Here is a 24,115-nt window from a genome sequence, read left to right as displayed (position 1 = left end):
TGTCGCTCATCTGCCTCTGCCCTCCCCATTGGACGCCTGGGCTGAAGTGCTGCATCGCCCTCTCCTAATGGCGGACAGCGCTGTCACTCGTCTCCCTCCGCCCTTCCCATTGGACGCTGGGCTGAGGCACCGCCTTCGTGTGGGCGGAAGGGGAGGAGCGCAGGAAGGGCAGCAAAATGGCGGCGCTCAGGAGACGCCTGTGGGGGCGGCCGGGAGAGACCTTGGGGCGGATGGCGACGGGGGCGGTGCGGGCGGAGGAGCTGGCGGAGCGGCTGCGGGCGAAGCGGAGCGAGGAGGAGAAGCGGCGAGAGGTGAGCGTGGCCGGGAGCTGGCTTCCAGCGTGGCCCCGGTCGTCTCCATCCGCTTCTTGTTCCCTCAGGTGGCCGCGCAGCCGGCGCGGAGGCGGGCCCGGGAGTTGGCCGCGCTGCAGCAGGTGCACCCCAACGTGTTGGCCAAGGCGCTGCGGCAGCGAGCCGTGTACCAGGACGAGGAGGTGGTGGTGCTCAACAAGCCCTACGGGCTGCCCGTGCACGGTGAGGGGCCAGGGGTTCCCCATTGCATCGTACAGGGGAGAGCGGGCCCTCTGTGCTGGTGGGCTGGGGCCAGTGGTGCGAGATTCAACAGGACTAAGTGCCCGGTCCTGTGCTTTGGTCACAGCAACCCCTTGCAATGCCACAGGTGTGGGACAGGTTGGCTGGAAAGCTGCAAGGAAAAAAAAGGATCTGGGAGTGGTAGCTGACAGCTAGATGAATGTGAGGCAGCAGTGTGCCCAGGTGGCCAAGAAGGCCAATGGCATCCTGGCTTGTATCAGAAATAATTCAGCCAGCAGGAGTAAGAGATGATTGTTCCTCACGACTCAGCACTGGTGAGGCTGCACCTCGGGTGCTGGGTTCAGTGTTGGGCTCGTTGCTACAACAAAGACATGGAGGCCCCGGAGCTCGTCCAAGGAAGGGCAGTGGAGCTGTGAAGGGCTTGGAGCACAAATCTTATAGGGAGTGGCTGAGGGAACTGAGATTGTTTAGTCTGGAGAAGAGAAGGCTCAGGGGAGATGTTATTTCTGTCTACTTCTCATCAAGAAGAGGTTGTAGTGAGGTGGAGGTCGGCCTCTGCTCCCAGGTAACAGTGATGGGATGAGAGGTGGTGGCTTTAAGTTGTGTCAGGGAGGCTCAGTTGGATATTAGGAAAAATTTCTTCTCAGAAGGAGTAGTGAGGTATTGGAACAGGCTGCGCAGGGAGGTAGTGGAGTCACCGTCCCTGGAGGTGTTAAGGAAAAAGGTATGTGTGGCACTGGGGAGCATGGTTTAGTGGGCACGGTGGGGATGGGTTGTTAGATGGATGAGATGATTTTACTAGTCTTTTCCAATCTCAGTGATTCTATGGTTTGGGTTTGTTTCTGCTTTTTAGTGGAGTTGTGTAGAGCTGCCCCTCTCACTGATCACTATCAATAGCAAGGGTGGGGCAATCCTGCCACGTCCCTTCATGTTGCATTTAAGCTAGACAGGGATGTGAATGCTTGTCTGGGTTTTGCAGGTGGCCCCGGGGTCAAGAACTGTATTGCTGATGTACTGCCGATTTTGGCCAAGATGCTGGTGAACATGAAAGCTGAACCACTGCACCTGTGTCATCGGCTGGACAAGGAGACGACAGGTGTGATGGTGTTGGCGCGGAGCAAGGAGGCAGCAGACAGGATCCGGCTCCTCTTCAAAACTCGCCAGGTGGAGAAGATATACTGGTAAGAAGGGTTTTGGAAGAGAAGTCATAAAAGGGCTTAGGTTGGAAGGGACCTTAAAGATCATTGAGTTCCAACTCTTCTGCCTTGAGCATCTCATGGTTACCAACCATGAGATCAGACTGGCCAGAGCCAGAGCCCCAAAAGTGTCTTTGACAAGCAGCAAAGGGAGGGTCACCAGGTCACCAGTGTGCAGATAAAGGGACATGATGCTCTGCAGAAGTGATGGGTGTTTGATCATAGAATGGTTTAGTTTGGATCATTGAGCTCCAACCCTCTGCTGTGGGCAGGGTTGCCATCCACCAGATCAGGTTGCTTAGGCCCTCATCCAACCTGACCTTGAACCAGCAGCATCACTCAGGTTGATCTCATCAGCAGACTTGATGAGAGTACACTCGATCCCACTGTCTATGTGATTATGAATGCTTCAGTCCCCTGTTACAGGAATGGCTCCTGGGGAGATGAGTGAGGGATAAGGGAGATCTTCCATCCTGCTGGATGTGCAAAGGGCTGTAGTGGCATCATGCAGACCTCTGATTTTCCTTTGCAGGGCAGTTAGTGTGGGGCACCCAGACCCTGCTGAGGGCATAGTGGAAATCCCCATGGTGGAGAGGGAGGTGCAGAGCCACCAACCTCATTACAAGGTGAGCAAGTGTCCTCTCAGCCACAGTTTGGGGCTTTTTACCCCTTCCCATGGGCTCATCCTCTTGTTGTGGTTCAGATGACGCTGGCCCCGAACTACCGCATGTCTCCTGAGGATGGAAAGGTGCTGAAAATCCGCAAGAACCGCAGTGCTGAAAGTGCTGTGACGCAGTACCGCGTTCTGGCTAGCTCGTCTGCCTGCTCTCTGCTGGAGCTCCAGCCCATCACAGGTGAGGCTTGACCAGGTGTTCCTGTGCTACGCCAGCCACTCAGTGACTTGATCACCTTGGCTGTGCTTTCTGTACAGCCAGGAGCAGTCCTGGAGGGGAGGAAAAAGCTGTAGTACACGACCAGGGCTCTGGGAACCAGGGCTGGTTTGCTGCCAGGGCTCTCGGCACAAGGTTACCCAGCATGAGGGTGCTTGTAGTGGGTGGGTAGCAAGCGTAGACCTGATGTCCAGTGTGGCAGATGTGATGTTTCACCTTTTCTCCCTCCTCATCTCAGGAGTGAAGCACCAGCTCCGGGTTCACCTGGCCTACGGATTGGGGTGCCCCATCCTGGGGGATCATAAATACTCACACTGGAGCAAGCTCGCACCACAGGTAAGGCAGATATCATGCTGTGGAGCAGGGCAGCATAGGGGCCAGCTGCTTGGTGGCACAATGCTGGGATTCTGAGACCAGGCTGCTGACATGGGGTTATGGAAGCGGATGTTAGAGCTGTCCTCACACCACTCTGTCCTCAATACAGAAACTTCCAGAAATCACTCTGAAGAGGTTGAAGCTGCAGCAGAGCAAGGCTCGCCACCTCCCCCTGCACCTCCATGCCTACCGCCTCTCCCTGCCGCTTGGCACCAGTGGGAGCAAGCAGATAGACCTTGTATGTGAGCCACCCAGCTTCTTCCACAGGACGCTGAGGAAGCTGGAGCTGGACATTGATAAGGAGTAGAACGGGGCTTGTCAACAGGAGAGGACGTGTCCGTTGCGTCTCCACGCCTCTAGCACATGATAACGCTGGATCCAGCTGTACTGCAGTGGTGTAGCCATCACAGCAAGTGGTGTGATGAGGTTTGTGGTCTGCTGCGTCGGAGACACCTTGCCTTCTGGGTAATGGAGTTGCTGGCTTAACCTCTGTGTACTTCTTGTCCACAGTCCATGCCTGATCTGGAGCAGAAAGCTTGGTGGGTGCACTCAAGAGCCTCTTGTTTATACTGATGAGGCTCGGTGGAAACTATGTTCTGAACTTGTCCCTGTGCAATAAAGAACCCAGCTTCTGCGAAGGTGAAGGTTGTGTGGCTCTCTGTGGTCAGGGGAGGAGGATCTCAGTGCCTGGGCAAGTTTGAGCACCCGTGAGTGTAACCCCAGTGAGTTCAGGATCTCCTTGGCTCAGCCCTTCTGTTCTATCCTACCTTCTGGCACTCAGATTTGGAGACTCCCTTTGTCTGGAAAAAAAAAAAAAGTGAAATTTGGCAGCAGCTGTGAGTTCTGGCTGTGTTAAGAGGCTGCACTGAGCCACTGTATGGCAGGGACTCCCCTCAGCTTGGCTGAGCAGCCCAGGGCTTCCCTGGCTTTTGCTGTTGGCTTCTTGGGCAGCAGTCGTACTGCCAGGGTGGGGAGCTTTTCTGTCCTCTTCACCAACCACTTCTGATTTCCATATTGCTCATTTCTAGATCCCAATACTTGCCTCCTTCTCCCGCTGGAGCTCGCTGCTTTGTCCCCACTCACATGGATACCCTGGAGCCAGATTAGAGAGAGGGGCAAGGGGAGATTGCAAAGCTAGTATGCAGGGAACCACAGCTGATGTGCACCTCAACAGTGTAATCACTGATGTCTTCTTAGCTCCAGGTCCCGCTTGGCCTGTCCCCAGAGCTTAGGATCTGAGCAGCAGGACCTTCTCCAGCAGACCTGGCACACGCGGGAGTGCTGGAAGGGGGGGGTCTTTGTACCCTATGAGGCCACTCTGTACCTGCCTAGGGCTTTTGGTTAGGGTGATGCCCCATCCTCGCTTGTTACGGAGAGCGAAAATAGTTCGGGAGCCCCACGCCCCACGAACGCGTTGCTGGAAATACATCTGTTTATGACAGAGGGGAGTAAAACCACGGGGATCTGGTCCATGCTGGGACCAGTGGTGGCTGAGCAGGAATGCTGCCTTGGTCATGGTGCTGTGACTGCGAGGTTTTTTTTTCTATTTTGGGGCATGCTATTTGCATTCTTGCCAGTGAAAGGCTTCCCCTGTAATTATCAGTTGATTTAATGCACTGTCTAAGCTGTCATTCACAGCTGCCTGCTTGGTAGCACTTGGCATGCAGTGCTTCCAGCCGTACAAAGCCTCTTGCCACGCTGGTTGCACCTCAGACAGCACCAGGACCCCCAGGCAGCAGCAGTGAACTCCATTTCTCTGTGGCGTGGCCCTTCCTGGAGAGAAAAATGTCCCTGTCGCACACGGCTGCCGAGTACATGCTTTCAGATGCCCTCCTCCCAGACCCCAGCAGCTCCCGCGCCAAGGGCTTGCGGCTGGAGCTGCCGAGCGACCGCGTGCTGAAGTTCATTGCTGTGGGGCTGCCCCTCTTCCTTGTCTCGCTGGCCTTCGCCCGGGAGTTCTCTGCTGGTGAGTTGTGGGGACAGGGTTTGTGTCACATGCCTTGCTGGGGACTGGTTTAGGGGTCGTGAGTACTGTAAAAGCCTGGTGTTTTCACTGGCATGACATTATAGCATGGAAATCCCATTTTAGGGGTTTTAAGTTTTCTGTCTTGGGACTGCTGGTTGATTTTTTTTTTTTTTTTTAATTTGATCAATCTAATACGGGGTTTTGTTTTTTTGTTGTAATTGCTTTTATTTATTTATTTATTTTTAATTGCTTGCTGGTACCCCTCAGAATGTACCCATGCCCTCTCTCACCTGCTGCCACTCCTGTTCTGCTCACAGCACCCTATAGTGCTCCTATCACAAAGGCAGGGTTGTTTTGGGGGGAGATGTCAGTGGGGTAATTGAGATCTCCCTGGGACTCTTTGGTGGTTTTACTGTCCCAGGGTTTGGTGCTTGCCTGGATAAAGGGAGCAGGCTGGTGATAGCAGCACAGAGTTTCATTGGCAGTGCCGTTTGGTGCATCTCAACATTGAGCTAAAGCTGGATTTGGCCAGTGTTCTTCTGTGGATTTTTGTGGTGGTTTTTGTCTGGCTTGAATTTCCTTGCTATGAACTTGTGGCTGTGCTTAAAGGGAAGCGTTCAAGAATGGTAAAGCCCTTGCCCCTTTGACAGGCAGAAAATGCTACACTGGGGACAGACAACTACAGAGATCCCTGTCTCACCTGCTCAGCTCCTCTCCTCCTTGTAGGCTCACAGATCAGCTGTTTCTCACCCTCCAACTTCACGGGGAAGCAATCTGCCTATGCTGACACGGCTTGCTGGGACTCACTCCTCCACCATGGCTTCGATGCTGAGGGACGTGCTGTCACCAAGTCCCTTTGGGCTCTCAAGGTACAGTGGTGGGCTGGCATGGGGCCACCAATTCAGTGACTGGGTGCTGCCAGGTCCTGCCATTGTGTTGGTGGGGACAGATCCTGAAGGGAAAAATAGCTGAGCACCTCAGCCCCCCTAAAATCCCTTTCTCCTGAGGAACCCTAACCTAGAGATAGTCTCCCCCAGGTCTTCCCGTACTCGCTGCTGGTGGTGGCGGTGCTCATGTACCTGCCCTACCTGCTGTGGCGTTACGCAGCCTCTCCCGCCCTCCACTCTGACCTCCTCTTCATCATCGATGAGCTGGACAAGTCCTACAACCGCTCTGTGCGCCTGGTACAGCACATGAGGAAGGTCCAGCAGGCGAGCGATGATCCGGAGCAGTTCTGGGAGGAGTACGAGAGGTGAGAGACAGCGTGGTGGGGTTATCCAGTCATAGCCCCTCCACACTGCCTTTGGGTCACCTCCTTGCTCACTGTGGCTTTGGTGAAGCAATGGGGTGGCTCCAACTCACTACTGTCTCTCCAGGGCTCGCCAAGAGAGGTACTTTGAGTTCCCATTGCTGGAGCGCTACCTTGCCTGCAAGCAGCACTCCCACTCCCTGGTCATCATCTACCTCCTGAGGAACCTCCTCCTGCTCTTGTTCTTGGCTGCCACTTGCCTCTACCTGGTCTTCCTCCACCTCAACATCTTCTTCCAGGATGAGTTCAGTTGCTCCATCAAAACAGGGCTGCTGCAGGCTGAGCCTCATGTTCCTCCACTCATCCCCTGCAAGCTGGTCTTCTTCTCTGTCTTCCAGCTCATCAGCCTCACGGTTGGTGGTGTGTATGTCCTCCTTATGCCTGTTGTCATCTACAGTGCCCTGCAGCTCTGTCAGTGGGACAAGGGGCTGCTCTCTGTCTACGAGATGTTGCCTGCCTTTGACCTTCTTAGTCGCAAGATGCTTACCTGTCCCATCAATGACCTCAATGTCATCCTCCTCTTCCTCCGGGCCAACATCTCCGAGCTGACGTCCTTCAGCCGCCTCAATGCCGTCAGTGCCTTGCGGGAGGCCACTGCTGAGAAGCAGGACATCGATACCGTTGTTGACTTCATGACGCTGCTGGCTGGGCTGGAGGCCACCAAGCCCAAATACCAGGCTTGCATGCCCCTGGGCAACGGCGAGGCCATAGGTAGGTTCCTTGGTGTTTTTGGGGTAGAGATGACCTCTTTGCTGTCTTTTCAGCACCCGTGTTGTTGCATCGCACCTTGGGGGTGAGGCAGAATCTGTCTGCTCTGGCTCTTAACCTGTTGCCAAGACCTTTAAGCTTTTGGGGCAAGGACTGGGGTGCTGCAGAAGGTCACTGAGGGGGCTGATGGTTCAATCTTCCCTTTTCATGTCCAGGGACTGGTTCTGGCAGCCAGGGCCATGATGCTACCGCGAGCCCATGCGTGGGTAGGAGTTGCTATAGGAACAGTTTTGCTGAGAAGACTGCAGAGCTGGAGACTTAAAGCCAAACTCTGGGAAAATTGGGGGGCTGGGGGGCTGTCCTCATTTTTGGAGAAGGCAACAGCCCAGCCTACTGATGGCTGGGGACAAACTAAATTTTGGGGTGGTGGCGTGATATTCTGCTGTTACCGTGATAGTGGGGTGGTGGGCAGGCTCCCAAGACACCAGCGCTTCCTCTCTCACATGCTTGGATTTTTGGGGAGCTGGGGGCACCTTCTTTGCTGTCTTTTCAAGCTGCTCACTGTGGTTTCTGGGCTCTGCAAGACAGCTCATCCCTGGCAGGGTGGGAGCCAGGATGTCTGCACTCCTTTCCTGGCCCTGAACATGCAGCCTGCGGTCTGTGGTTTTAAAATGAATAAATATGGAAAGAAAGAAAGATTGAGCTGTATTTAGCATCCTTGTTGGCATGGCAACTGCAGGGCTAGCATAACCAGCTCTGGGGCTAGCTGGCAGAGAAAACCCGGGATGCTGGGTTGAGGTGGTTCAAAGGTCCAAGTAATGATATCTTCTTCCCCCAACCCTATCCAGAAATGAAGCCTGGAGTGGAAGCAAAGGACGAAGCTGCCCATGACTCCTAAGCCTGGCCACAGCTCTTCTGCAGGGATCCAGTGCCATCCTCTTCCACAGCAGCAGTGCTGGTTGTGTTCATTAAACGCTGTTTTTGTTACAGGTGTGGTGGTGTCTGTAGGGGGGCAGGCTCAGCTCACCTTTCTGTCTCTCTGTGTTTGGGGTTCACTTTTCTTAAGTGTTGGGGGTGAATCTTTCCCTCTCTTCCTCCAAAAAAAAGTGAAGGTGTTGACTTTCAGTACAGGAACTGTGCCATCTTCGTGAGAGTGTTGCTGGGCAGTGCTTCTTCCCCAAGAGTTCGTCCTGGTGTTGCAGCAGGAGGGGGCAATGGGGGCCAGGGGTGGGGGAAGGAAGGAGCCCAGGTTTCTCCTGGGAGCAGCAGCAAGGCGAGAAGGGGAAGGGTGACAAGAAGTGCTCAAAGACAAATATGGGTCGGAGCAGGAGCGGGGGGGAGAACAGGCGTGCGGGAGCAGCTCGGGGGTGTGACACTGCGAAGTACCCGGCTAATTTTAGAGGTGCGGGATGGAAGCACAGACCGCGCTGCGGGGGCGTGGCCACTGCCGAGAGGGGGCGTGGTCACCGCTTGGGGGCGTGGCCAGGCGGGCGTCTCCGCTCTTGCCGTTGCTAGGTGACACAGGGCCGCCTCACAGCTCCGAGCGGCGCAGTCTGGTAGGACCGGGGCAGGGGGTAAAGAACGGAGTGAGGCCGAGAACGCGGAATCGGGCTGAGGGCGGCGGCCGGGCACTGCTGCTCGCCCCCCCCCCGCGCCGCACGCGACCCCTTCTCACCCTCACCAACGCCGCGGGCGGCTCTGCGCAGGCGCGACGGACACCGAGGGGAGCGGGCAGCGCCCCCTGGCGGTCCCGCAGGACCTCCTGCCGGCGGTTGGGCCGCGGGTTCGAGTCCCGCTCTCTCCGCTCGCAGGTGGCCGCCATGTCGGCTCGCAGCTCCCGGAGCGCCCCCGTGCTGCCCGCCGGCCTCGAGGAGGTGCTGCAGGGGATGGCCCGGGAGGTGCTGCGGGCGCAGCCCGACGACGTGCTGGGCTTCATCACCAACTACTTCCAGGCGCTGCTGGCTGAGAGGGAGCGTGAGTGGGCCCCGCACCTTGGCCCGGCCCTGCTGTGTCCCCTGCGATCCCCCCCCGTTGTGCGCATCCCGGGGTGCCCGGCCCGCCCTGCCCTCAGGTCACACTTTCTTCCTAGAGAGCTCTGCTCCCCAAAGGACCGAGGAGACCAGGGACGTGGAGAGCAAGGGCGTGGAGGCCCAGGGTGAGGAGGCCGAGGCGCCGCAGAGCAGCGCTGTGACTGCCGGCACGGTGCGGGAGCTCCAGGTGAGCAGCTCCGGGCTGTCCCCATGCCCACAGTGCAGCTAGTCCAGCCCAAACCAGTGCTCCTTCAGCCCTGCTCCTTCAGCCCTGCAGTTCCCTCACCCCTCCCCGGGTCACTCTGTGGCCATCCGTGGTGCCTGGGGGGCGTTAAGCTGCCCCCCGCCCGCCCCTGTTCCTCCTGAGCAGCGCGGCCCTCGGGATGAAGACCTGGGCGCTGAGCTCCTGACATCTCAAGAAGCTGCTACGAAAATCCAGGCTGCGTTCCGGGGCTACTGCACGCGAAGGGAGCTGTGGGGGCTGCGCAGAGCCTCTGAGCCCCCCTACCTCTGCCCCACATCGGGCCCCAAGGGCACCCTGTAACCGGGACAGCTCCGCTGGGACCCAGCCCGAGTGGGCGCCTCATCCCCCATTTGGAAACATCCTGACCCAAAATGAGGAGCCACGATTGGAAAACCTAAATTTCCCTTCCAGGCGGTCTCGCAGGGCAGAAAGCTATCTCCTACACTGCCGCCAAGGCACTTGCGTAATGAGAACTTAATAAAATGCCTCCAATAATTCTCTCCCCAGGTCCCTGCTGTTATTAGCAGCTCTCACCTGAGGTTTCTCCCCTAAAAGCTCAGTGTTAGGAGCCGTGCCCTTCCAGCACGACCGAGAGAGGGGGAAAATGCTCTGTAAAGGCGTGCGCCTTGAGATGGTATTTAATGCTCTATATTTAGGCCCCTGCATCCCTGGAGGTTGTCAAAATTTAATATTGTCCCTGTGAGAAGGAGGGATGTGACATTGCTCCTCTTCCACTACCCCCCACAAAGAGTGGGGATAATGTGCTGAGATGCCGCTGTATCTCTGCAGCAGTCTGGGGGGGTTCTGTGGGTCCTCCTGGATGCGTTTGGGAAGCGACGGTGAAATCCAGGCAAAAATCAAAGCCCTGAAAAATGGACGATGGGGTGAGAAGTGGGTGAAGGGCAATGGGGGGGCCGCTCAATTTGGAGGGAGCTGCAGTCCCCCCAGGCTCACCTCGGAAGGAAGCCATGCCGCCTTGCAGCGCTGGCGTCGGGAGCAGCCATATGCAGGCTGAGAAAAACAGGAAGGAGGGATGGGGACAGCTGGCGGGGACCCCGTGCAGGGCTGGTGCCAGCCGCTGTGCCCTGACCCTGCGCTGCCTCGCCGGCTGCCAGCCCTGCTCCCCAAAGGGTTCGGTGCCAACTCCGTGTTGTTGTGCCGGCATGTCCCCAGGTTGGGGCTTGTCACCCATTTCCATCCCGTGGGTTATGCGTTATTCTGCATCCCAGGGTGATGCTTAGGCGTTGCTGAGTGCCTGGAAAGCATTGCTCAGGGCGGGTGGTTTTTGGGGGGCCCTCCCTGTGAGCAACAGCACGGGGAGGAGAATGCAGAGGCTGGCACGGGCTCAAAATGCTGCTAATGATTAGAAATGTTCTGGCATTTTGCGTCCCTCCTCCGCAGCCTGCGGGATTCGTGGCGATCGGTGACTCTGCCAGGACTGGGGAGCTGCGGATGGAGCTGGTTTTGAGGGTCCAGAGCCAAAACATTCCCCGGATCCCTTACACTGGGGGATTTTACAGGTTTGACAGGTAGTGGGATGATGCTCCCAGCGTTTTGAACAGCGATTTTTGAGGTTTCCCATTAGCACAGATTTTCCTGGAGCCATCCTCTCGATGCACCCATCACCCTGACTCTGCTTAGCTCCCCAGAAATGCTTTCTCTTGCCTTGCCAGGAGCCAGCGATCAATCCGGAAGCTCTAAAAAGAGAAGGGGATTGGTTTCCCATCTGAAAACACCGGCTGAGCAGTGCAGCCTTTGTCTGGAAGCTGGAGCAGGCTTTCGGGAGCAGATCGGTGCTGAGAGCGCAGCTATTTTTTCCCTGTGCTGGTGGGAAGAGGTGGCATTTGCAGGGATTTGAAAGTGGCTCCGCTAGGGAGAGCGGGCGCAAGCAGCTTGCGGGGATTCAAGGGATGCTCAGCCCTGCAACCTGCGTGCCACTGCAAGTGCTTGCACCTGGAGGCGGCTGTGGATAACCCCCCCAACCCCTCCTAGGGCAGGATGGAGATACTGAGACGGGAACGGAGATGGGGTCAGGGACAGATAGACAGGGAGAGAACAGGGGCAGTGATGGGAATGGGAGCAGGGATGGGTATGGAGGTAAGGAGAAGGGACAAGGAGGGGTACAGGGATGGGGAGGAGCACAGGGATAGGGAGGGGGGCAGGGACAATTATGATGGGAGAGGATGGGGACAGGGATAAAGAGTGTTGGGAATGGAAACAGAGATGGTGATAGGAACAGGGATGGGGACAGATGGTGGTGGTAGGAGCAATGATGGAGCAAGGATGATGATGGTGATGGAGACAGATAATGATGGTGTTGAGTTTGGGATGGGAACAAGGATGAGAATGATGGAGGGGATGGGGACAGGAATGGTGAAAAGGACAGGGATACTGATGGGGACAGAAATGGGGACAGGGACAGCAGTGGAGATGGGGATCATGATGGGAGTGGGAGTGGTGATGGGAACAGTGATGAAGATCCAGCAGGGCCAGTAACAACAGTGGGAACTGTGACAGTGACAGGAACAGGGACAGTGATGACAACGGGACAGAGGTGCTGACCACCGTGATGGTGACAGGGACACTGATGACGCCAGCTGACGGCAATGGGAAGGTCGCTGCAACAAGAGCCCTGACTGGGTGGTGGGGCCAGCCCTGTAGGCAGCCTGCCCGGGGGCACCCGTCCCCACTGGGCTCTGGGGGGCCACAGCGTGTTTCGGGGGCTGGCCAGAGCCAGCATCACTGTGCGGAGCCCACAGGCGAGTTGTGTGGTTGCTTAGCAACCCCAAACCCGGATTAGAGGCGTGTGAGGTGGGCGATGCGGGGGGCTGTGGCTGCACCCCCTGAGCCGCTCTGGGGCTCCTCATAGCCCCTAGTGGCAGTGTGGCCCAAGGGATGGGCACGACACCCCCAAAGATGGATGGGTTTGTATGTTTTGCTAGAAAATACCCCAAAGTTGGGGGTGGGATGCTGCTGTGAGTGTGGCCACCGTGACCACCCGTCCTCACCATCCTCATCCGTGCCCTCCTCCGGGGCCCAGCACTAAGTAGGTCAGACCTGGTGTGGGAAGATTTCCCTCTGCTCCTGCAAAAACACAGCCGGGGGTGAAGCACCCAGCCTGAGGGCTCAGCATCACCCCTGAAAAGTCACATCACCCCCTAAAAATTCACCCTGTCACCCCAAAAAAGTCACATCAACCCCACTTGCTGCAGGTGTGTGTGACCCTGTGCACCCCAGCCCCCATGTCCACAGTGAAATCAGCTCCACTGGGAACAAACGCAGCCTCCCCCCGCCCTGCTCTTGGCTGTGGGCACAGTGCCCAGCGCGCCCCGTCCCATTAAATATTTGATAGCATCTTCCGTGCTGCGGGATTTATATTGCATGAAGCTCTGGCATGGGCTGCCGGCTCCTTTAAGCGTTAGGAGGGAGTCGGAGGCGAGGGGAGTCGCTGGGAGAGAAATTGGAGGAGGCAAAAAAAAAAAAGAGAGAGAGAGAGAAGGAGAAAAAAAAATTGAAAAGCTGAATCCCGATCCTGGCAGGAGCAGCAGTGCTGGTGGGGAGGTGGGCTGAGCGGCGCGCCCCGAGGAAGCGCATTACGTAGGCAAGCGGCTCCGCTCAACTTGCCACCTGTGCTGAGAGCGAGCCCCGCACCGCCATGGACTGCTGCAACGTACGTACCCTCCCGCTTTCTGCTCGATTGTAATTAGTATGATTATTATTTTGCTTTTTGGTGGTGGTGGTGGTGGTTTGCTTTTTGTTTTCCCGCGGAGCCGTGCTTTGTGCTGTTGCAGGAGCAGTGCTGCAGGAGCGTGGGTGCTGCACCCCTGCGCCTGGCACCCCAAAACGCTGCTGCTCGCGGGGTGCTCAGGGGACAGCACCCAAAACCTCCTGCCGCCAGGTTTGCACGGCATCCCACCAGGGCAGAGTGGGCAGCAGCCCCAAGCCCAGCACGCAGACACCTCGTTCTGCTCTTATTCAGCATTGCCTCCCCAGAAAGGCTCCCCAGGAGGAGCAGAGGTTTCCTACGGACGAGGGGCGAAGCGGCTGCTTGCTGCTTTGGAAAGAGGTGACTGCTGCACCGCTCAGCGAGCCCCGTGCAGCCAGCCCCCGACCTGGGCACGGAGCTCATCTGCCGGAAGAGCACACGGCTTTCCCCTTTCTCCCTTTTTCTCCCCTTTTCCCCATTTTTTTCTCCTTCTCCCTCTTTTTTAACCCTCCTGCTCTGCCAGCATCACAGCACTGCTGCCTGCCTGCAGGGCGGCAGAGCCCTCCCTGGGGACAGGATTTCCCCCATGGATATACAAATTGTCCCTGCGGATATAGAATTTCCCCCCGTGGATATAGGGTTTCCCCACTGAGTATAAAATTCCTTCCCTGGCTATAGGATTTCCCCTCTGGCTGTAACATTTCCACCTCAGCTGTAACATTTCCACCCCAATGATCGCATTTCCCCCCAGCTCTGTCACTTAAGCTCCTGACACCCTCCCCACTGCCACAGCAGCACCTTGCAGTGCCACCGCGTGCCACCTCCCCGGAGGCACAGGGCACGGTCACTGTGGTGTCCCCAGCTCCTGCAAGGCACTGACCACCCCTCGGCGTGAATCGGCCCCGGCTGCTTTCTCTCGTGGGTGAATGCCCTGTGGCCACCATCCCCTTGCTCCCAAAGAGCCCCCAGAACTCTCCCAAAAGTCCTGATGAGCTCAGGGCAGAGTGACGCAGTGATGCAGTGGCAGTGGGATGCCGCTGGTCCCATTTGGGTGTTGGGTGCTTTTTCCCCTCTGTTTTTCACTCATTTTTGTTCCTCAGAGGTGATAGTGTGAATTATTGCCCCTGGCTGCAAGCACTGTGCATGGAGCGCCGGGCTCGGGGGCTGCTGGGGGCATTGCACGACGGGGATGCTGCGGGGTCAGGGTGCAGTGCACGGGGTGTGCGTTTCCAGCAGGGCGTCAATGCAATCGCTTCCCCCACCTCTCCCCGGTTTCCCCATCGCTTTTCTGTACTTTGTGGGATGGCAGCACCTTTCCCACGCTGCAGCCACGCACCGTCACCCGCACACACCCCGGCCCCCAGGGCCCCCAGGGCCGTGCCCCCGTAACGGCCGCTCGCTGCCAGCAGGAGGGCGCCTGCACGAAGCTGGATGAGGACATCCTGGACATCCCCCTGGATGACCCCGATGCCAACGCGGCGGCGGCCAAGATCCAGGCCAGCTTCCGTGGGCACATGACCCGCAAGAAGATCAAGGGGGGGGAGATGGACCGGAAAGCCAAGGATGCCGAGTGCGCCAACAGCACCCGTGGCGGAGACCTCCGCAACGGCGACTAGGTACCGCAGCCCTCACCCCCATCCCCAAATTCTGTTCTCTCCAGCTCCGAGCATCCTTCCATCCCGTCCCGCTGGGCTGCTGCGATGGAGCTCTCCTTGCAGGAGCTCAGCAGCGCTGCCTGCCCTAATTCTGCGGGCGCTCCGTAGTAGTTAGCATAGGAACGGCGGGGAAGGCGAAGCCCTAGATTTGAATTGAATTTCTCCCTTAGCAACACCACCCCAAACGCCTCGCCTCAGCACATGCTATTTTTAAAAGCCTGTGTCACAGTCTCCTGGCAGGAAAAGGGAAATTTAAAAGCACCCACGGCGCCGGGCTGTGGGGCTGGGGGTGCATGGGGAACAGGGAACGGTCCCGTGGCCCTGGGGTCAGCAGCTGTGGTGTCCCACTGCCCCCCAGCTCTGCACAGGGATGGGGATGGGGGAGGCGGTGCGGCTGCAGGTGGGAGGCAGTGGAGCTGGAGAGGGGATGCAGTGGGGTCACAACCTGGGATGGAATGGGGATGCACTGAGAATGCAACTCGGGATGCAATAGGAATGGGATGAGACTGCACTTGGGAATGCAGCTGGGATGCAGGGGGGATAGAACAGGGATGCACTGGGGATTCAACTGGGAGTGCACTAGGAAAACACTGGAGATGCAACTGGAATGCAGTGGGGATGGAATGGGGATGACCGGAATGCAACTAAGATGCCGTGCAGGTGAAGGTGATGCTGTACAGAGACAGTGGGGCTGTGGGAGGGATGCGGTAGGGTTTCAGTGAGGATGCAGTGGGACTGTGGTAGCGATGCATCTGGAATTCAATGAGAGTGTAGTGGGGATGGACTTGGGATGCAGTGGACGTGCAGTCAGGTGCAGTGGGTTGAAATGGACATGCATGGGACTGTAGTAGAGCTGCAATAAGGATTCCATAAAGATGTAGTGGGGATGGACTGGGGATATGATGGGGCTGCAGTGAAAATTCAGTGAAGACGAAGCAGGGATGCAGCTACAAATTGCAGGGTCTGTGGAGCCTGTTAGGGCCATGAGGGTCACTAGGGCTGCCTCGCTGGGTGACCCATGCAGGGACTCATCCTTGTGTGAGCTCCAGCCAATCTGTGCTGGGTTCTGTTTCTTGCCAAAGTCCTTTGCCCCTGGAGTGTCCAAGGCAGGGATGTGAGCCCCTTGACCCCAAAGGCTCCTGGTGCACTGGCTGCAGGGACAGGGCTGGAGGGAGTCGTAGAAATTGCAGGGAGAGGGCGCAGGCAGGGTGCAAGCAGGGCATGGAGAAGGTGCAGGATGCAGAAGCAAAGTGCAGGACCAGGGAGCAGGGCCGGGGTGCAAGGTACGAGGTGTGAGGAGCAGGAGCAGGGTGCAGGCAAGCATGGAAAGGGTGCAGGCTGCAGCGGCTGGGTGCAGGGTGCAGGCAGCCCCGTGCACTCCACTGACCGCTCTGCTCTCTCCTTGCTTGCAGGCCCTGCCGGATTCCCCCCGCCGAGCCCCCCCGCTGCTGAGGAGCCCCCGCTTCTCCCCATACCACCCCAGCATGCGTCCCCCACCCCCCCCCACTCCAGCCCCAATAAAGGTCCCTGCCAGCGGCCGCGCTGTCCTTGGCGCCGAGGGGACGTCGCAGTGTCACTCTGTGGGGGAGAGAGATGTGACACTGTGGGTGGACGGCGTGGTGTCACCAGTCAGAGCCATGTCCAGCGTGATGTCACCCACGGCACTGTACAGACGTGTGACATCACTGCTGGGCACGTGGTGGCTGTCATGATGTCACACCCGCATGTGTGGCACGGTGTGATGTCACGGGTGAGTGGGAGCTGGTGCTGGCGAGACATCTCCAACAGGCGCGTGGTGGCTGCTGTGACATCATATGGGTGGGTGTGACATCACCGAGGGACCTGGGACAGCCAGCCCAGGTCGTGCAGCACGAGCCAGCCTCTGTGGGGACACACGCGCACTGTGACCCCGTGCCACCATGCACAGCGCTGTGATGTCGCGATGAGGGACAATGGGCGTGATGGGGCACCCTGGAGGCTCCCCGTGTGACGTCACACAGCCATGTGACATCACCCCAAGGGACACGGGGCCATCAACCCGCTGCACCCTCACAAAGTCACCCAAAAGCATTTTAATCACAAAAAAAACTAAAAAAAAATGTTCCCCGCCCCTCCTCCCCCTGTCGCCACCTCCCACCCTTTCCCCAACACTTTTAATGCTCTTTTATGAAAAATATCCCATTTCCATCGATACATATAAAAAAGCGGACCCCCCCCCCCCCAAGCAGGGCCAGTTCGGGGCGCTGGCATCGGCGGGGAGACGCGGCCCCCCCAGAGCAGAGCGGGGCAGCTCCCGCACCCATTAAACAACTGCAGGACAAGTCCGGCTGCTCCAGGCGTCTTTACAAAAAAATGAAGAAAAAAAAAAGGAAAAAAGGGTAAAAAAGCCCCAAAAGCGGGCAGGGCAGGGCGCCAAGGGGAACAGCCTATTTCTGGGGGGGTCACACCAAGGAGCCGGCCCGGCTCTGGGCGGGCACCATGACGGGGACGGCTCCTGCCCGCGCCAGGCTGGAGGGGGGCAGCCCCCCCGAGGGGGCAAGGGGCTGCGGTGGGCGCCAGGGGGCCCCGTTGGTGGCGGGGGGATGCGCCCTGGCCCGGGGGGGTCCCCGGTAGCTGCCAGCAGCGGTGAGGACCGAGGCAGTGTCGGAGGGGGGGGAGGCCCCGTAGGGTCTGTCCCGGGCACCCACGATGGAGGACAAGGTGCTGGTCTTGGAGATGGTGTCTGCAGGGGGGGTCCGCGTCCAGGTGGGGGTTTTGGGGGCCACGGCGTCTTCCCTGCGGAGAGGGGAGAAGGTGAGACAGGCTGCCGGAAGTGTGGCTATTCCCCCCCCACCATAGGATGATGCCCCCCCAGCGCTGCTGAGCTGCAGGAGCCCCTCCATGTGGGGGATACAAAGGGATTCACCCACAGGGAGGGGAGCAACGGGGGGAAAGACCCGTGTTGGCTCTGAAGCCTAATGACGGCCGCACCGAGGCCATCCTCCTCCTCCTCCCGTTATCGCTGAGCCCCGGTGGAACCCGCTCCGCGGGGCTGCCCTCACTTGATCTCGTTGGCCGCTTCCTCCTGCCCGTCGCGTTTCTTCCTCCGGTAGCCGAGCACCCGCTGAGCGAAGACGGCGACGGTGGCCAGCGCGCCCACGGAGCCCAGCACAGCGCCCGCGATGACGGCCCCGTCGCTCGCTGCCAGGACAGAGGTGGGGGGAGCTCTTTGCCTCTCGCCTGTCCCACCGCGGGGACTGGGCCCCTCTCCCCAGCCCTGCGGACACCTACTCACTTGAGTGCACCTCCAGGATGATGCTGCACTTGGCCGAACCCGCTCGGTTCTCTGCCTCGCACTCGTAGAGGCCCGACATGTCCAGCGAGAGGTTCGTCAGCTTCAGGGTGCCCTTGGCCCGGTCTGCGGGGCAGAAATCGGAGCGCTGTCCCGTGGTCGCCCGCCCACCCCACCACACAGCTCCCAGTGCAGCGGGGATGGGAGCGGGCGCAGTTAAGGGGAAGCTCAGCAGCGCTGGGGGCAGGCAGAGCTAAGGGGACAAATCCACCCCCTCCACCTCTCCCCCCTCCAAACCCTTCCAGGGTGTTCCCCCCCCCGCAGCCCACCTTACCCTGAGCGGGGGGAAAGAAGACCTGCTTGGTGGGCTCCTGGCGCTGCCACCTGTACGTGGGCGAGGGTTTGCCCTTCTGCGAGGCGCAGCTCAGCGTCACGTTGGCTCCCACCGTGGGGCTGCCCTTCAGCCTGCAGGCGGGGGGGGCCGGCGGCACTGCGGGCACCGGATCAGCGTCAGTCCCAACACAGGGGGCACCGGGGGACGCAGGACACCCTGCGGGTCCTTACCCAGCACCGTGAGGTTGATTATGGCCATGTTCCTGATCGGGCTGATGATGTCATCCACCACATTGACAGAGCATATGTACTGGCCCGAGTCTTGCTCCCGTGTGGCATTGATGAAAAGCGAGATGTTGTGGGTGAGGACAGGGTGCAGGAACCCCACCCGGGGCTTCAGCTCTGTCTCCTCCACTTTCACCTCCCCGTCCAGGTACGTCAGGATCTGCAGGGAGCAAACGCCTGCTTGTACAAATCTGGATGGCACTGCAGGAGGGGAATTCCTCCCAGATCCTATTTTGGGGTGCACCAGTGGCTGCATGAGCCTCCTCCACTCTCACTCGTACTCTGAGCATCCACAGCATTGAACCATTGGGCATCTCTCCATTGTGGGTACCTCTCCATCATGGGCACCATGAGCACCTCTTCATCATCTCCCGAACATGGGGACCAGCAGCATCCCCTCATCACAGGGACCTCCCTTCATGGGCACCTCAAGCATCCCCCTTATCATGGGCATCGTGTGCATCTCCCCATCGTGGTCCCCTCCCCAACATGGGCACCATGAGCATCTCCTCATCATGGACATCTCCCCCCATTGTGGGTACCATGAGCATTCCCTCATAATGGGCACCTCACCACCATGGGCAACTCAGGCGGCATTTCAGACACTTCCATGCTTGCCCCCACTCCATCCTCATCACCTGGAAGTGCTCAGCAGCTGCCTTTTTCAGTATCCAGCTGATGTAGGGCTTCTTCTGCGAGCTGCTGGTGTACCAGGCGGGCAGCACGGCTCCCTCCCCTTCCACTGAGTAGACAGAGCCCGTTCCCACGTGCACCTCCAGCACAGCTGAGCAGACACCTGCCCAGCAGGAAAACGGGACACGTCTCAGCCCCGGGTGCCAGTTGTACAAAACCAAAATAAAACAGAAAACAAAGAAAAGAAAAAACCAACAAAAAAACAAACCCCACCAATTGTTAGAACAACTCCCTGTTCCAATGCAAGGAAAAGAAAAATGCCGTTATCGCCCGGAGGCTGAGCTGGGAGGAAACGTCTCCTCCTTCCCCGCGACGGGAAGGGCTCTCCGGATGCAGAACAAAGCCTTCCTCCCACGGCCGCTTCCCACCGACAGCACAGGAAGCCCCCGCCCGGGGGCACTGGGGACGGACCCCTGCTCCCCAAAAGGCTCCGCACGGCGCTGCCATGGAGCTACCCCCGCAATCCCCACCTGAGCTCTTCTGGGGACACCCAGGCAACACCTGCCCCAGCGCTGCACCCCGCATCGCTTCACACCCCCAGCATTTTGCACCCCCTGCAGGTACTAAGCGGGGATTGCTGATGGTGACGGTGACAAAGCCCCCGCAAAGTGTCCCCCTGTGGAAGACAACAGCTGTTTCTTTGGCTCAAAGCTCGTTTCGCTTCGTGGGGCCTTTTTGGTGATAGGACTCTGACTGACAACTGCGAATTATCCGGGGGGGCGAGCAGTGGGTGTCACCGTGCCACAGCACTTCTGCTTACGATGGTAAAGAGAAGCAGAACTGGGACAAGCAGCCTTTTTCGGGGGTGCAGCCTGAAGGAGCTGACCACGGCAAAAGGCAATAACACTTGTGCACGGCAATGAAGGCACTGCTCCCTGCTGGCTTATCTGCCGGGCCAGATGTGTCACACCAACAGAAGAAGAAGAAAAAAACAGCTGAGAAAAGTGGGGGATAAAAGGTCCCCAGTAAACTAAGAACCTTGGGAGGAGAAGAACTCCCAAAGAAAAGAAACCTTTGATGGAGGAATTCCCTAAGAGAAAAAACCTCCTAGGGATGAAGCCCCCGGGCCCTGCCTGCTGCGAAGCTCCCTGGCTTCCTCCCGTCCCCTGCAGGGACTGGGCGAGTTCCTGAGATCAGCGGAGGCAGCACGAGCAGCACTGGACCCACGGCAGGGACTCTCTCTCTCTCTTGCTTTCCACAAGGACTCCTTGCTTTTATTTCCTACCCCTTTTCTATCGCCCGCCTTCCCTTCCCCATCTCCCTAAGCAACAGGATTTGTGATAAACCGGTCAGGCAAACATTTGACCCGCTGTGTCTTCATCTCACCATCGGGTATGCGTATATGGAAAGAACCTCCTCTCCGTCCTATAAACTGGAGCGAGACACCCCCAGCACCCACCCCCAAAAACGCAGCCAGCAGGGGGGACCGGGGTGGGTCAGGGAGGGGGTGCCCGGCTGCAGAGGGGATTATTTCCCAGCTTTGCTCTGAAAAGGATCAGCTGGAAAATAATCTGCTCAGGCGAGGTCGGGCACCCGGGATGGGTCCGCATCTGGGGATGAGGAACCTGCGGCTCCGCTGACCCGGCGCGGCCCGGCTGCCCCACGTCCCATGTCCTCACCCCCGGGATGCTCGGGAGCAGGGAGAACGTGGGGGGCTGCGCTCCATCCCTGCCGCGATTTGGGGCAAATCTTCTGGTTTTGCAGCAAAAAGGGGAAAAGGAGCAAATGGAAAAAATTGGGCATCGGGGCACCGCCTGCTTGGGTTAACTCCCGGAGTAACGCGCTCCCAGGCGCAGCCCCCCCAGATCCTTGCCCCCCCCGCCCCTTCCCCTCACACAGAAACTCCTCCAGGATCTTTCCAGATGACATCGCGGTGCCCGGGGGTATTTTTAGCCTCCTCCGCGCATCCGCTCTTCCCCCCCGCACGGCGCCCGCAGCCCCGCGCAGGAAGCGCTGCCCCGGCCGATAGCGCCCGACCCCCCCGGGCCCTCCTGGGGCGGCTCCGGCCAAGGAGCAGAGGGGACGGCGGGGGCCGGGCGAGGGCAGACACCTCCGCTCCTAAAATAGCTAAACCCGACCTAAGCACATAAAACCTTAAGTCCTACCCAGGGGGGAAAACCGCGCCGGAGGCGGCGGCACAGGTTGCAGGGATGCAAAGAGCGTCGTGAAAATAAAAGAATACTTTAAAATAACATCGCAGAGCATGGCTCCCTAACGGCACGGATGGGCCGAGCTCCTCCCGTGGTGGCATTCCTTGGGTCTGATGTGGGAGATGGGATCGCGCCGTCCCACAGCTGTGTGTGCTGGCAGCACAAAGCGCTGACTGGGGACCGTTACCCGCGCTCCTCACCCCATGGAAACGCCGCATTTTCACCCGCCAGCATCGGTCTGACCTGCATAAAGTACAGCGAAAACCACACGCTGTGGCAAAGTTAAGGTGGAATGGGGCTGAGCGGTGCCTGGGCAGCAGCGATAGCAAAGCCCTTGGGCAGCACGCTCTTGGCACCAGCCCCAGGAACGTCCCATTGACTTGGCCTCAAGATCAAGCCCTGAAACCTTTCAGAGATAGAGGAAGCGACAAATACATCCATCATTACTCACAGGATACCATGGCCATGAGCAAACAGCTCTGCACCCAGTGCCTGTGTCATTGGGTTGTTTTTCCAGCAGCGAGCCCCAGGACCAGCCTCCAGCTGTCCCAGTTTGCCCAGCCCGGGCTGTTTTCCCCGTGCAGTGAAGCTCAGTGGACGGATTCTTGCAGCAGCTCCATCCCTCCCCGCTGACACCGAGCACCCGTCACTGTGGAAATGCCTAAATCACGGCTGACCCACGCTGCTCACCATGGGCCTGGCTCCCTTTGCTGTTAGGAGCAACTCTGAAACCTACTGACAACCCAACAGCACTGTGCCCACAGCACAGCTCTGACATCTCTAAATCTCGGAGACAGATAAAAGATCATGGCTTCATCCTCACCCCCAGCACGGGGGGCAGAGGCGACGTCGTCCTCAAAGCACGAGCACTGCTTTGCTGGAGGGCGCTGGCATCCAAAATCGCGCTTTTTCTTGGGGAGCTGCCCCGCAGCCCCTCAGTGCAGGAGGAATCTCCCTCCGAGAGCTGGTGCCTGAGCTCTGGTGGGGCCGCAGTCCCCGGGGAGCAGCCCCGAACCCTTCGGTGCGCAGCGCTGCCGTTGGCATCAGCTCCAGATTTAGCCACCTCGCCTCTGCAAATCCCCTAATGCTTTAACCAGATCGAAAAAATTAAGCTGCTTGGGGCGTGCATATGCATAACGGCGGGAGGGGTGGGCAGGCCCTTCGTGCGCTGCCTTCCCTGGGGGCCAGCCGGCTGCTGTTTGGGATGAAAAACACCGATTTCATCCAACCGCCCTGAGCTAAGCACCTGCCCGGGGAGGGCTCCTCTGCCTGAGCCCATCTGCCGGGTTTTTTTCCTTTGGAAACAGCCTTTAAATCCCTGCACACCTCCAGTGCTGCTCCATAGAGAACTGCTGCACCTGCATGGAGCACTGTGACCCCTGAGGGAAATCCCGTGTCCCGCTGGCTAAATCCCACTATTTCAGCCCCAAATGCCACCTCTCCCATCCAAATGCCCCAGAACCATGCTCATGACAAAAGCAACCTCCCCAAAGCCTCAGCCCCCCGGCGGACCCTGTAAGCCACTAACCACCCGGGAATTAATGAGCTGGAGGCGGATTGCATCCGATGCCCTCGCTCTATAGGATTAAGGCGATTTGGCCATGTGAAACCGAGACAGAAATTAAACCGAGAGATGACGGCTCGGATTGAACGTGCTCCTCCAGAGCGGAAACGGTGCCAGAGCGGGAATGTGGACGGACAGCGGCCCCAGAGAGCCTCGAGAAAGGTCAAGGGACCCACGAGGAAGCGCTGCACCCACCCGGCCCCGGGCTGGTCCCCCCAGTCCTGCACTATTTATAACCGGGCAGATAGGGGCTGCGCTGCACCCGTTGGGAACGGACACGGCGGCCGTTCTCACGACCCAGGGGCAGAAAGCGCCGTATCCTCTGGAGAGCCAAAATCAGGAAAAAAATGTGACTTTGCTATAGATAGACGCGAGCGGGCGGCTTAACCCCTGCGGCTCAGCACCGACGTGGGGACACGGACACAGCAGTGGGCACCCAGCATCACCCCCACTCTCCTTTCCTCCTTCCCATCTTTCCCCCATCATTTGTTTTGCCGTCATCCCACGCAGACCCCATCAGGTGCGAAGGTTTGGTTCTGTCACTCTAGGAAAGCACCCAAACCCACCAATTTGGGTCCCAAGTCACCATTTCTCCGTATTTCTGCACTCAGAGGGGTGAGCTGGGTCCTTCCTGCAGCACCGCATCCCTGTACCCGCGCACCGCATCCCACCACCCTTCAATTAACGCTCCTAAATAATAACAACAAAAACGGAACAGCACGACGACAAAGCGGCTCTACCGGGGGCAGGGAGCGCCCCGCTGGGGAGGAAACACCACCCATTGTCCCCATTGTCTTCGGGGCCGTTTCCTTCTCCTCGAAGGAAACTCGAAGGGCCGCGTCCCTCAGCAGCAACCCCGGCGCCTGCAGCTCTCCCCTTCGACCCGCAGGAACAGGGCAAAAGAAGGGAAAAACCCCACGGCCAGAGCGGGGCACGGCGGAGCAGCCTGGGGGCAGCGGGGGGGCGGGGGGGGCAGGTTTGATGACGGGAAAAAAAGACATCGATTTTTTTCCGCTCGATGCCGAGCGGGAGGGGGGAATTATCGGCGGGGAAATGCCCCCGATGGGAACCGAGCGCAGCGCGGGGTCAGCCCCACGGGGCGGCACGGGGCGAGGAGCCGCGGGACCCCCCCGACCCCGAGCGTCCCCTCCCAGAGCACCCGACGGGCGGCACCGCGACATCAGGAGCG

General features: G+C 58.7%; 4 protein-coding genes across 16 annotated transcripts; 3 read left to right on the top strand and 1 right to left on the bottom strand.

Moving 5' to 3' along the window:
• Positions 30–3,842, top strand: RPUSD4 (RNA pseudouridylate synthase domain containing 4). Of its 5 annotated transcripts, XR_002432655.1 has the most exons (9): positions 30–311; positions 380–533; positions 1,531–1,732; positions 2,280–2,373; positions 2,451–2,601; positions 2,876–2,973; positions 3,122–3,250; positions 3,338–3,438; positions 3,523–3,842. XR_002432655.1 is itself a non-coding variant. In XM_021376135.1 (8 exons), exons 1-8 carry the CDS (start codon positions 177–179, stop codon positions 3,377–3,379), a joined length of 1,005 nt encoding a protein of 334 aa, XP_021231810.1. In that variant the 5' UTR covers positions 30–176; the 3' UTR covers positions 3,380–3,656. The 5 variants fall into 5 exon arrangements, 3 of the variants coding, with proteins under 3 accessions (XP_021231810.1, XP_021231809.1, XP_021231811.1); XR_002432654.1 differs by having other exon boundaries at positions 3,122–3,438; XM_021376135.1 differs by having other exon boundaries at positions 3,338–3,656.
• PANX3 (pannexin 3) lies at positions 4,008–7,984 on the top strand. Of its 2 annotated transcripts, none has more exons than XM_021376130.1 (5): positions 4,008–4,978; positions 5,705–5,847; positions 6,016–6,230; positions 6,355–6,998; positions 7,844–7,984. In XM_021376130.1, the coding sequence occupies exons 1-5, from the start codon at positions 4,798–4,800 to the stop codon at positions 7,891–7,893; spliced, it is 1,233 nt and encodes a 410-aa protein (XP_021231805.1). In that variant the 5' UTR covers positions 4,008–4,797; the 3' UTR covers positions 7,894–7,984. The 2 variants fall into 2 exon arrangements, with proteins under 2 accessions (XP_021231805.1, XP_021231806.1); XM_021376131.1 differs by lacking the exon at positions 7,844–7,984 and adding an exon at positions 7,211–7,837.
• On the top strand, positions 8,294–16,165 carry NRGN (neurogranin). 8 transcript variants are annotated; one of them, XR_002432660.1, is made up of 7 exons: positions 8,534–8,551; positions 8,702–8,718; positions 8,807–8,969; positions 9,085–9,212; positions 12,809–12,939; positions 14,385–14,591; positions 16,043–16,165. XR_002432660.1 is itself a non-coding variant. In XM_021376144.1 (4 exons), the coding sequence occupies exons 2-3, from the start codon at positions 12,925–12,927 to the stop codon at positions 14,589–14,591; spliced, it is 222 nt and encodes a 73-aa protein (XP_021231819.1). In that variant the 5' UTR covers positions 9,090–9,212; positions 12,809–12,924; the 3' UTR covers positions 16,043–16,165. The 8 variants fall into 8 exon arrangements, 3 of the variants coding, with proteins under 3 accessions (XP_021231817.1, XP_021231819.1, XP_021231818.1); XR_002432657.1 differs by having other exon boundaries at positions 8,296–8,551; positions 8,702–8,969; XR_002432658.1 differs by lacking the exon at positions 8,702–8,718 and having other exon boundaries at positions 8,323–8,569.
• On the bottom strand, positions 16,595–19,463 carry ESAM (endothelial cell adhesion molecule; the record flags this gene model as incomplete). The annotated part of the gene is made up of 6 exons (XM_021376373.1): positions 16,595–17,405; positions 17,672–17,810; positions 17,901–18,027; positions 18,236–18,391; positions 18,466–18,679; positions 19,158–19,463. Coding segments are annotated over 6 exons (1,629 nt in total), but the record flags the coding sequence as incomplete, so codon positions are not given.

Source organism: Numida meleagris, chromosome 23 (genome assembly GCF_002078875.1).
Source record: "Numida meleagris isolate 19003 breed g44 Domestic line chromosome 23, NumMel1.0, whole genome shotgun sequence".
Lineage (NCBI taxonomy): Eukaryota > Metazoa > Chordata > Aves > Galliformes > Numididae > Numida > Numida meleagris.
This window is presented reverse-complemented; position numbering and strand designations above follow the sequence as displayed.